General features: G+C 48.4%; 1 protein-coding gene across 1 annotated transcript in view; it reads right to left on the reverse strand.

Moving 5' to 3' along the window:
- LOC102763755 (sorting nexin-29) overlaps window positions 1-13,072 on the reverse strand; it is a 440,536-nt gene that overhangs the window by 196,859 nt on the left and 230,605 nt on the right. The window contains exon 17 of the mRNA XM_015572131.1: window positions 527-633. Coding sequence (XP_015427617.1) covers window positions 527-633 — 107 coding nt within the window. The remainder of the gene's footprint in view (window positions 1-526; window positions 634-13,072) is intronic.

Consider the following 13,072-nt stretch of genomic DNA (forward strand, 5'->3'; position numbering starts at 1 on the left):
TATGCTTTAAGGAAATAAAAATAGCAAAGGGCTTTTCAGCAGGCTTGAAGGGTTTCCTAGAAACCACCATAAAACCATCCAGGCTTGCTACCTTCCAGGGAAACAGTTGTTTAATTACTTTTATAACTTTCTTCCACCAGTTTTTTGGTACCCTTCAGGCAGTTTGCCTCATCGTCAGTCAATTTTGTTATCTTAGAGAAATTTTATCTTAGAAAATAAAATAGTCCATTTCATCCATATTTTCACATTTGTGAGCCCAAAGTTGTATGAGATATTCTCTCCAAATCCAAGGGTAGATATGTTTTCTTATTTTTAACATTACATATTTATGTCTTTTTTATTTCCTGGCCAAAAGTACCCAAATCTTCAAGTAAATAATATGTTTCAAAGAACCAGCTCTTACCTTTCTTTATCAAGTGCAGGGCTCTGGCTGTTTTGCTAACAAATGTTTAGCAGGCTGGGCCTATTCCCGGGAAGTCCCCAAGGCAGCAACATCAGTGATAAAGGCACAGACTCCAAGCCTTACCTCGATGAGCTTTCTTTCATAGGAGCTCGCTAGTTCCTCAGCAACTTCTCCCGGCTTCTGCTCAGCAACAGTGACTTCTCCATCGACATTCCAAAGGTTGGGTACCACTTTAGGGAAAAAAAGACATTCCATAAATATTTTAACAGTAATCAAACATTATTCTTCCAGAAAAAAAATATACACACGTACGTACACACACACACACACACACACACACACACACATACACACACACACTAATAAAAGGGTAATATGTTAATTAGACTGGGTCAACTGGCCATCTTCCGGACATCTGACTTCTTTCTGGACAAAGCCATAGTGGTGGGGGCCGAGGCAGAGGCAGTTAGAGGCAATCAGGCTGGCAGGGAGGGCAGTTGGGGGTGACCAGACCAGCAGGGGAGGGCAGTTAAGGGCCATCAGGCCAGGGGGGAGAGCAGTTAGGGGCGAGATCAGGCTGGCAGGGGAGGGCAGTTAGGGGCGATCAGGCAGGCAGGCAAAGGGGTTGGGGGCAATCAGGCAGCGGAAGTTATGGGCAATCGGGCAGGTAGGCAGGTGAGTGGTTAGGAGCCAGCAGTCCCAGATTGTGAGAGAGGGATGTCCCCGATTGGAGAGGGTGCAGGCTGGGCTGGGGAACCCCCCTTCCTCCCGTGCACCAGGCCACTAATATGTGTGTGTGTGTGTGTGTGTGTGTGTGGACACACACATCTACCCTCTGTCTAGTCATCGCACACATCAAATATTTACAGAGAATGTACCACCCCCTACAATACTTAAGACTCAAGTCCCGCCTCTCCATCACTCCGTCTTCCTAAAACATTGTTTTACAAACATCACTGCACATGCAAAGCCTTTAATGACTATTCATTAAAGCCACAGCTTCTTCACCTGGCCTCAGGTGAAGAATATATATATTCTTTTCCAAGTAGCTTTTCCAGTGAAAAAGCTCTTTTTAAGAGGGAAAAAGAATCACAATTACTAATTACTGCAACATTGCGACATTTCCACCCAGTGGAACAGTGCAATGAAGTGAATGATAACACATATTTAAAAATGGAAGAACTGTCCTAGAGACAGATGCACATTCCAGGGGGAAACAGACAGTGGGCTGGAAGACAGAAGAGCCTATATATACTTGAATCCTTTACATAAGTCAAATGTGGTTTTTTTCCCCAATAAAAAGTTCTCCTGTGAGGCTGTGCCTGCCTAGATCCAAGTGAACTGGTAGTGGCGGTCAGAGTGCACATGGAACCAATAAGAGTTGGCATTGATAAACTGTACTTAAAGTGAAGGCTCTGGAAAACCTCTAAAACCAGTGCACAATGGCAATGTATGCACAGACTGGCTCCCAGGTGAGCGCAGGAACCGGCAGGAAGTTGAGAGGTGAAGTTGAGAGGAGAGGAAGGACATGGAGGTCAGGTGAAGAAGCTGTGGCTTTAATTAGTAGACATTAAAGGCTTCACATGTGCAGCGATGTTTGTAAAACAATGTTTTAGGTAGACTGAATGATGGAGAGGCGGGACTTGAGTCTGTCTTAAGTATTGTAGGGGGTGGTACATTCCCTGTAAATATTTGATGTGTGCGATGACTAGACAGAGGGTAGATGGAGGGGTAAGAAGAAAACACCATGTGGCATTAGTCCACATAAGACACAATAGAGGCTTGAATTAGGGCGCTGGCCTTTGCAGAGGTTGGACATTGAAAGCAGGGAAGACAAAGGGTTCAAGGGAGTAGGAGAGGTTTGACTTAGGCACAGACTAAGTCAAAACACAGCAATTCAGTAAATGCTCTTGAACACAGCATGCTCTGTGCTCTCTAAACAGCCAACTGAACAGCCTGGATCAACCCGGAGGGCTTTACTGTGTAAAATTTAAAAATTAAAAGAAAAACTTCCATTAAAAAAATTAACACGGCTGACACCAATAGGTATTTCTACTTTTAGGTATATGCCCATGTATGTTTACTTTGTAGAGAAGAGTAAGTAAATAAAAGCTGGGAATGAGCCAGTTAATTGCAATAAAAGTAGAACAAGAACAGGAAAGAGCTGCCCCAGCAGTTAAGAAAAAGCCCCAGTGGCGGCAGTAAGAACATGGACCAGCCCAAGTCGGAAACGAGCAACAACTGTGCAGATCCAGCTTCCGGGTGTCTGCGAGGTGAAGCCCCTGGGAGCCCCGCACAGTGTGATGAGGTGGCCACGAGGCAAAGGAGAAACCTAAGGCCAGCCCTGCAGTGACTGGGATCTGAGAGATGAGGGGATGGGTGAAAGGCAGTGGCACTAAGGGAGACAGTGAAGTGGGCAAAGTCTGGGCAAAAATGGGGGTCACTGAGCCTGAACTGCCCTGTGGCTCCACTCCAGCCCCCTCGCTAAGCCTCTACCAGACCACAGCTGGTTAGAGCCCACAGAGGCAGCAAGCCCCTGAGTGACAACAGGGAGCACACAAGGATGAAATCCTAAGTTGTTCCCACCCCAGTGGTGACTACAGCGCCACCCCTACCATAGGGAGTGATCAAACAACAACCTAAAGCCTGAAATAGGTGCTTAAAAAAACTGTAAAGGACTTCCAGGTAAAGTTGACAGACTGACACACTAATTTACATTCACATCTTCTCAGAATCCCACTAAAATACCAATTTAAAAGTCCTTTCTAAAGGCCTCGCGACCTTAAAGAGAAAGAGAATGAGAGAAGAAATAAGACAATCAAATTTTAGAAGCTAAGAAGCAAGTAGGTAACTGGACGGGAGAAAATGTCACTCTTAGCTGAGTGAGCAACACCAAACACCATCTGATAAAAACGAAACAACTCGCAAAAGGCCGAGCGATCGCTAGCACCAGGCTCCTCGGGAGTGGGAAGGAGCACGGGGCTGAGAGGAATGTAACTGGAGGCTGAGGGTTCCTTCTCCGGAAAAGGTAAAACCATAGGTTTGGACTAAGTTAAAGGCAAAGGTATCTTAAGGAAAACAGGGACATAAATAAAACACACTGATTTCAAGGTTCTACCACCTCCCCCCCACTCCCCAGCCGCCCATTCCCAGAATAGCTGGCAGCCAACCTATACTTATAAGCAAAGGAAGAGAAAGTATTTTCCTGTGAATCTAACTAACTGGAGGGGAAAGATATGAAGAGATCGATTTGGGGGAGGAGGGTCTCTCCAGTGAAACAGCAGAGCCAAATCACCCCCAGGAAATGATGAGAGATTCTAAATCAGTGTTTTAGTCCCCACGCCTGCCTCTGATAGACAGCCAGAATCACCTTCCACTTGAGACGAGCACCTAAGTTGGAAAGACAGGGACCAGAATAACCAGACAGAGAAAAATAACTCATCGGAAAGAGAAACAATTTAGGGAGAAGTACACTTCAAGAGCAAGCTATTAGTAATATTCCCAGAGAGAGAGAGAGGAGATGGTGTAGCTGAGAAACAATAATAGAGCAATATTTATTTTAAGAGAAAAAAATAACACAGAGAGCGAAAAAGCTCTTTTGGAGAGCAAAACTGTGATAGCCAAAGGGAACACTAGATATACCAGTAAAGACCAGGAGGTAAGAAAATGTCCAGAAAATAGAGCCAAAGGGTATGAAACGGAAAACAAGAAATGAAATGAAGTTACCACATGAGAAGAGTTAAAAAAAAAAAGTGGGGTGGGGAGGACATAACACAGAGAGGACAAAAACAAAGATGTAATTCCAGAAATGCCCCGGAACCAGGAGACAGGAGAGCTGAGCTGGGGGAGCCCCAAGGGCGGCCGAAGACACGCCGTGCTCTCACACCTCGCGGTGAGGTCTCAGCATGGGGACAAAGAGAGGGCACAGAGCTCCAGCGGGAAGGCAGAATTCTGCAGCAGAGGGAAATGGGAAACGGCACGGGGTTTCTGAACCGCAGGCTGTGGGCTGGAAAGCAATGAGTGACACCGTCGCCGTCCTCCAGGGAAGGCTCTCCAAGCTAGAATGATGCGCCACGCCAAATCAGGTGAGAAGCAGGTGAAGACACTTGCAGATACACAACCTCTCAATAACTAGAAAAGAAAAGAAATCTAGTTACAGGAAAACAGAGATTCCAAGAAATAGGGGACCCAACACTAACATGAGTGAGAAAGTCATTCATAACCACCAAAAAGTAAAAACAACATATACAGGTGACTGATGGGTAAAGAAAATGGGGTCTAGCCATACAATGGAATAGTATTCAGCCATTAAAAAGAATGGGGTAGTAGTACATGCTACACACAGATGAGCCTTAAAAACATCATGCTAAGTGAAAGAAGCCAGATACAAAAAGCCTTGTATTTCATGATCCCATTTATACAAAATGTTTAAAAGGAGAAAAAAACATTGGCTTCCAGGGATAGGAAGAAGGGATGGGGAATGATTGCAATTGAGTACCATAGGACTTCTTTTGGGGGTGATAAAATGTTTTGAAATTTGAGAGTGATGATGGTTACACAATCTTGTGAATATACCGAAACCCCCTGAATTGAGTACTTGTATAGTATATGAACTGCATCTCAATCCAGGGGAGGAGGAGCAGCAGCGGCCCCTGTGGCAATGGCAGCAGTGAAGTGGGAGAAGCAGAGTCACAGAGCGGCCAGGCTTCCAGCCACAGAGGCCAGAGGACTCCAGGTGTGACAGCTGCCTCAGTGTGAGCATACTGAGGAAATCTACATAACTAAGAGAGCATTTGGAGATGAATTAGTAGTAAGTACATAGGACATCAACCAAGTTAAGATAAAATGATAAGTATTAACTCAAAAGAAATAAAAAAGCTGTGCAAAAATAATGATTATGTACCTCACAGCTCAGCTGGATGGCATTTTCAGAGTCATAATAACGTAATCATGGACCAGAGATCTAACCAAAAAGATTATATGTCTGTGCTGGAGGGTGTGTGTGTGTTTTGTGGGGGCGGAAAGATCAAAGAAAGCTAATCATCATCTTCCACAGAGAGAAATCAATAAATATTACCTACAGTGGAGAAATCAACAAGTGGCAACAGACACGTTATTCAGAGATATCAAGGTAACTACCAAAAGAATTGGTTAAAAGGTTTAAAGCAGTGCCCTGGCCGGCATGACTCAGTGTGATCATACTGAGTTTCAGCCCGCACAATGAAGGGTCACCAGTTCGATACCTGGTCAAGGGAATGTACCTGGGTTGCAGGTTCAATTCCTGACCCAAGTGGGGGCCCATGTGGGAGGCAATCAATTGATTTGTGTCTCTATCACATGGATGTTTTGTTTTCCTTTCCCCACCTCCTTCCACTCTCTCTAAAAAACCAATGGGGAAAAATATCCTCAGGTGAGGGTTAACAAAAAAAAAAGTTTATAGCAGTTGCTTGTGGGGAGTGGGAAATGGGGAAGGATGATGGCTAGGAGCATCAACTCTTTTATAATAAGTTATGCACAAAAGTTTGACTTTTAAAGAGCTAACTAAGTTTGATGTTAGTAGAAAACAGAATTTGAGAGGAGGCTGCACAAAGAATGAGATTTACAAAGTTCGTTAAGATAATAGCAGTGCCCTTCAGAGCAGGGCGGGCGCCCCACCATGAAGCTGAATGCAGCCGGTGAGCAGAGCCTGGTGCTAAGGTCCACTGAAGGAGTAACTGGCATGTAACACACAGCACAGCAGACTGTGCTGCCCACCTGACCTTCTGGTCCTGCCTGACCTGGGCTTCCTTCCTCCACCACAGGTCTGCTGGGCAGAAAGAGATGGCCATGCGGGATGTCTGCACATGTCTTTGGAAATCAAGCCACTGGCCTCTGCCCTCAGGCCCCAGGCTTCTGTGGGTACATGTAAGAGAAATCCACAATCTTCTGCACCGAAGGAGGCAGGTGCATACATCAGATTTTTGACCTCACACCTGGAGACAGATCTGGGACAGTCAGGAATTTATAGCAGGTCTCTTAGAAACTAGCCAGTAAACCTTCCCCTGCAACTATCTGACTGCCTGCTGCCTTGTTTCAGGCTCCTGCAGCTTTAACGAGCACATCAGAAACTTCTATTCCGTATATGACATCCTATATAATAAAAGAGAAACATGCAAATTAACCGTCCCTCTGCTATGCTGAAGCCATGCCCAGGCCATGCCCACCAGTCAGGTCCACCAGTCAATCAGGAGCAAGTATACAAATTAACCCTACTAAGATGGTGGTGGCCACAGAGTTGGAGCAAGCAGGATGCTTGGGTTACCCCCAGCGATGGAGGAAGCAAAGCTTCCCGCCTACCCTGACTAATCCTGGGCTATGCTCAAGGTTACAAAGTTTCAATTATAGAAGATAAATAAATCCCAGGAAAAAAGAAAAGAAAAAAAGGAGAGGCTGGGAGCTTCGGTCACCGGGGGTGTGTGGCCAGCCTGAAAAGGGCCCTCAGCCCCTAACCCAGGCTGGCCACCCCCCATGGGGTGAGGGTCCTCACTGGAGGGCTTGGCCAACCTGCAAACAGCCATCAGCCTCTCACCCAGGCTGGCCAGGCACCCCAGTGGGGACCCCCACCCTGAAGGGGGTGTGGCCAGTCTGAAAACGGCCCTCAGCCCCTCACCCACATCCCCCAAGGGCTCCCGGGCTGCCAGAGAGATGTCTGACTGCCAGCTTAGACCCGATCCCCTCGGGGAGCAGGCCCAAGCCAGCAGGTGGACATCCCCCAAGGGGTCCCAGACTGCGAGGGGGCACAGGCTGGGCTGAGGGACCCCCCGGAGTGCACAAAATTTTGTGTACCGGGCCTCTAGTCTATACATATAAAAAGCCAGTGACCACAATGCTGTAACAATCAGAACGACAGGTCGCTATGACGCGCACTGCAGCCAGTGAACCTGGCCCAATCGGGGATGGAACCAACTGGGCAACTTCCCGCGGCTCCTCCCCCCAGCCCCTCCCCGGATTGGCCTCTCCCACCCCAGTAGAGAACAGGGTGGCCGGCCAACCCCCCTGCGGCCCCTGATCACCCTATCCTACCCCAATAGGGGGCAGGGCCAGCCAGCCAACCTCCTGCAGGCCCTCCCCGTGGTCAACCCCACCCCAGATGGGTCCCTACCACCCCAATTGGCCTGCAGCCTCTCCCCCTGGCCAGCCCCACCCCTGATCACCCCCTCCCACCCCAACAGCCAACCTCCTGCAGCCACTCCCCGCAGCCTGCCCTGCCCCTGATTGGCCTCTCCCACCCAGATGGAGGGTGGGGTAGCTGGCCAAGCCCCCTGCAGCCCTTCCCCCAGCCAACTCCACCCCCAATCAGCCCCCCCCACCCCATTTGGGGGTGGGGCTGGCTGGCCCACCACCCACAGGCCCTCCCGGTGGCCGGCCCTGCCCCCAATTGGCCCCCCTACCCCAATCGGGGGTGGTCCCACAGGCCAATGGCCTGTGGCCTATGCCCCCAGCCAGCCTGGCCCTGATGGGGCCCCGATCAGGTCGGGCTGGCAGGCCAACCTCCAGCTGTCTCCTCCTCCCAGCAGGCCGGACCCCACCCATGCATAATTCGTGCACTGGGCCTCTAATAATACTAGTATAATAAAACACTGACCCCAACTATATCATTCTTTTGCTCCTCAGTAGGCAGTCTCTAAGATGGTCCCTGATGTTCACATTTTTATATAACCTCCACCCTTGAGTGTGGGCTGGGCTTATTGATTCACTTCTAATGAACAGAATGTGGAAAAAATGATGGATGTCACTTCTAAGGTTAAATTATAAAAGACTGCGGCTTCAATCTTAGGTGCCCTCACTCACTCACTCTGAGGAAAGTCAGCTGCCATCTCATGAGCTGCCATATGGAGACCCAGGTGGCAGGAAAATAAGTATCCAGCCACCAGTCAGCAAGAACCTGGGGTCGGCCACCAGCCAAGGAGCAGAGATGGCCCCTCCCCCAGTTGAGCCCTTAGATTCCACAGCAGCCCTGTGAGACACCACGAGCCAGAGCACGTGGTTTAGCTGTGCCTGGATTCCTTCCTACACAAACTGAAACAAGTATACATTTGTTGCTTTCAGCTGCTAAATTTTGGGGTAATTTGTTACGCAGCAATGGGCAACTAATACAGTGCCTTTGATTATTCAACAGGGACTTCTTCAGACACTAACTCTGAATGAGACTGAGTTAGACCATGAAGTTACAATGGTGGTGACATGGCTCCACATGGATGACATCTATGCAAATTGGTCACGATGCCCTAACCAGATATGCTAATTAGTCATGACCAGTATGCAAATTGACCACCACTCCAACACACAAGATGGCTGTCACAAGATGGCCTGCAGGGGAGGGCAGTTGTGGGCGATCAGGCCAGCAGGGGAAGGCAGTTAGGGGCAACCAGGCCAGCAGGGGAGGGCAGTTGGGGATGACCGGGCCTGCAGGGGAGGGCCATTGGGGAGAACTAGGCCTGCAGGGGAGGGCTGTTGGGGGCAACTGAGCCTGCAGGGGAGGGCAGAGGCATCGATCAGGCTGGCAGGGAGTGGTTAGGGGGTGATCAGGCTGGGAGGGAGTGGTCCGACTACCCATTTAGGCCCGATCCCACCAGAATCGGGCCTAAATGGGCAGTCGGACATCCCTCGAGGGGTCCCAGATTAGAAAGGGTGCAGATTGGGCTGAGGGACACCTCCCCCACCCCCAGTGCACAAATTTCATGCACCAGGCCTCTAGTTTATTCATAAAAAGGAAAACTAAGAGGAGGACTTGGCCAATACACCTCGATAGCTTAAGGATTAATATCAGGAAAATGAAGAAAGCCATTTAACCAGCCAATAACTGCTCTATTGGCAAGGTCAATATGGAGCAAGGAACAAGAAATCCACTCATGCCATTAGATTAAGGTGATATAAGTACCACAATGGATCTTTTAAGTAAAGAAGATTTCATCGGCCTGGGGAGCAAGAGAACATCTGGTTTTTTAAGGAAGGCAGCCCAATAAAAGGCTGAGTAACAGCTAGTCATTTGAGAACCCCAAAGGACAGGATGCATGTAATGCCCCCAATAAGCCAGTCAACCTGGAGAGGATCAATTGTGATTTAATTCTGAAAGTCAAATCTCAACAATAAATACAGATGTTTGCAATGGATCAAACTAAAAGTTTGGTTTCTCACAGATGCATAGTTTCTGAGAGTAATCTGTAAGTTTTAAAAAGACAATCAAATAGCCCAGGAGAAAAGCATACTTCTACCTATTCATGTCAGTAATAGCTCACCCTGAATTCAAGAACACAGGCTTGAAACATTGGTTAGCACTGCAATCTCAAACCTAAGACTTAATCATCACTAATTCCAGTCCATATTTTGAGTGACTTTGACGGTGCTCAGCACCTGACATTCTGCCCTGAATGAGGACAAGAGGCATGCAGCTGCCCCATGCAACAAGACAAAGAGTCTGTCATCTACGTGTGAGGTATTTCCGTTCTGGATAAGAAACTTGTACTGAAAAGGCCAAGGATGTGTCCAAAAGCCAAGTGAAGTAGGGGATGTATTTCATGTGCTAACCAAAATTTGAGGATTGCATCCACATGCAATGGTCCTCATAATGCCCTGGTCGGTGTGGCTCAGTTGGTTGGGGGTCATCCCATGCACCAAAGGGTCACTGGTTCAATTCTTGGTCAGGGAAATGCCCAGGGCACATCCCTAGTAGGGCATGTGCAGGAGGCAGCTAATTGATGTTTCTCCCTCCCTCTCCCTTCCTCTCTCTCTAAAATCAATGAAAACATTTTAAAAAATAAAAGTAAATAAAATGACACTGCTTCATCTTATATAACACTTCAGAGTTTACAAAGCATGTCAAACGCACCAGCTCACTGGAGCACTGTTACGAACACTGCTTGTTTGGTGGGTGACTGCTGTCTTGTAGGGATGAGTGTCCCCTGGCCCAGGAGGAACCTTCTCCACTGGAACCTTAACGTGCCTCCGAGTCCCCATCACAAGGAACCTGGCCTTCTGAACTCAGCCTGGCCATCATAAGCTTCCACCCCAGGTGAACACGCCCACGTTACCTGTCTAACACAGGATGCCCCGTTGAGCCAACCCATCTGGTTAACAGCCACATAACTCGCCGGAAAATGCACTTTGTTAACTTGCATACACGCTGACTAGTCAGCTATCTTCTCCTGTGTTTCCACAACGGCATCATTACAGAAGTTAGACTCCAAACGGAAAAATTTGGCAGAAGCAATAAGCTTTCTCTTTTTAAATCCAAATAGTCAGACACTAAAACTGTGTTTGGTAGCAGCACAAACACTGACTCTAAATCAGAACTGTTTTTCACATTCTCTGGGTTTGTTAGCACCATGAGCAGGTCATTGAAACTCAGAGAATATGACACAGTTTTTCAGCTCCTTGCAGCGCCATTACAGTTTGGAGGTGTCTGTGATAAGTCATCCGAAATAAGTAGACACTATGCTGGTCTCACTAGCAGGCACAGAGAACACATGGAGTTTTCTGCCTAAATTATTTTAAGCGAAATTTCAGATACCATGGAGAGCAGCATGGCAAACAGTGTGATAAGGTTACTGTTTTGCTTTCCACTTGAACAAGCTTAGCATGACCCCAGATGCAAACAGTGGGAGGTGCTGATGGCGAAAGAGAATAAAGAACCATTTTTAATTCAGAGACAGTTCCCTTGACTATCTTAATGGTTCTGTGACAGCAGGCCAGGCTCGGTGTGGTGGGAAATCTAGGGCAGTTTCAGGTTCCAAAGGAGAAAGGCTCGCCCTGGGTGAGTTGACAAGGGTTCCTACAGGACAGCAGGCACCCACAGCTGTTCCAGCAAAGGGCCCAGTCTCCACAACAGCAGCAACCCTCATTTTCCATGGGCACGGCAAACAAGACAGTGTGCGCTCTGCTATCAGACAGATACCAGGCCAAAGTCTGCCCCACCCCTCAACAGTGAGTGACCTTGGGAAAGTCTTCCATTTATTCCCTCAACAACTTGCTGCTGAAGATTCATTATATGCCAGGCACTAGACACTAGAGACACAGGGGTGGAAAAAGTGAGTGCCAGTATGAAGCTTATACTCGAGTGGGGGAACTCAAAATAACGAACTAACTACTTACCCTGTCAGGCTGTGAGAAGTGCTCAGGGAAGGTTAAAGCATGAGAAAACAATGGTGGGAGAATACTAATTAAATAAAATGTAAGGAAAGGCCGCACTAGAGAGATACCATCTGAGCAGAGACCAGAATGAAGTGGGGACATGAGCCATGCGAAGCCCTGGAAGACAGCATTCCTGGGAAAGGCAAGTGCCAAGGCCCTGAGGTACGCACAGGCCCAATGTGTTCCCGGAACAGCAAGGAGGCCAGTGTGACCAAAGGATAATGGATGAGAGAGATGGACAAGAAATGAGACCATAGAGAAAATGGCATGGGTTTTCAGACTATGTATTTTATTCTGAGCAAAACAGGAAGCCCCTGGAAGGTTCTGATCAGACATATTTTTTTAAAGATCACTCCACCGGCTGTATGAAGGGGAAAGTAGGAGGCTGCTGGGAGAGGAGGAGCAGGGGTCAGGAGGAGAGGCACACAGCTCAGGCCTCCCTGCGAGGAAGGACTTGCCTTCTGTTACAAACAGTGCAGGCAGTTGGCAGCCTCCAGGTCCAGGGCCCTCCTGGGCTACCCTTGCCAGTGGCTGAGCACAGAAAGGTATTTCTTCCCAATGTGGGACCCCGCTGATGGGCAATCTTTGCCCAGATCTCCCCACTGGGCCAGGTGAGCAAAACTGTTGGATCCACAACGAAGTCTGAGGCTTTCCCTGCCCAATGCCACGTGTCCCTTTATCTCTCATAGGCAATTTGCCTCCTGCACTCCTAACTTTGTCTTGGCATCTGCTTCCTAGAGGATCCCACAGACTCAGCTGGTCAGGCCCCTATAGTAGTGTCCAGGCCAGAGGCGATGATGCTGGCCTGGATCCTGGTGACAGCAATGGTGTGAGAAGGAGTGAAAGAAGGCGAGAAGGGAAAGTCAGTGAGCGAGTTAATAGATTTGACAGGGGTCTGGGTGAAGACAGGAGTCAGGGTAGCACCAAGATTCTTGGCTTCAGGAACCTGGAAGGATGGAACTATCATTCCATGGGCTGGGCAGCCTAGGGAAGGAGCAGGTGCAGTGGAGAAGAGGTGATGACCACGAGGAGTTTGGCTTTCAGACAGTTATGTTTGATAGAACCATCAGTCATCTGAGAAAAGAGAGCACAAATGCTGGAGCTGAGAGTCTGAATTAGGACTGAACATATAGAACCAGGAGTCAATAGCATCCAGAGGAAAGGAACCACGGGACTAGGTGAGCTCACCAACCTTTGGAAGCTGAGTTTCCTCCTATCCTATTTAATAAATAAGTAATATGCAAATTGACCCTCACACCCTTGCATTACAAGATGGCCGCCCCCACATGGTCACAAGATGGCTGGCAGGGGAGGGCAGTTGGGGCGACTAAGCCTGCAGGGGAGGGCATTTGGGGGTGATCTGGCCGGCAGGGGAGCGGTTAGGTGTAAATCATGCTGGCAGGGGAGAGGTTAGGGGGCTATCAGGCATGCAGACAGGTGAGCGGTTAGGAGCCAGCAGTCCCGGATTGCGAGAGGGATGTCTAACTGCAATCGGACATC

The sequence above is a fragment of the Myotis davidii genome, unplaced genomic scaffold (genome assembly GCF_000327345.1).
Source record: "Myotis davidii unplaced genomic scaffold, ASM32734v1 scaffold209, whole genome shotgun sequence".
In the NCBI taxonomy this organism is placed as follows: domain Eukaryota; kingdom Metazoa; phylum Chordata; class Mammalia; order Chiroptera; family Vespertilionidae; genus Myotis; species Myotis davidii.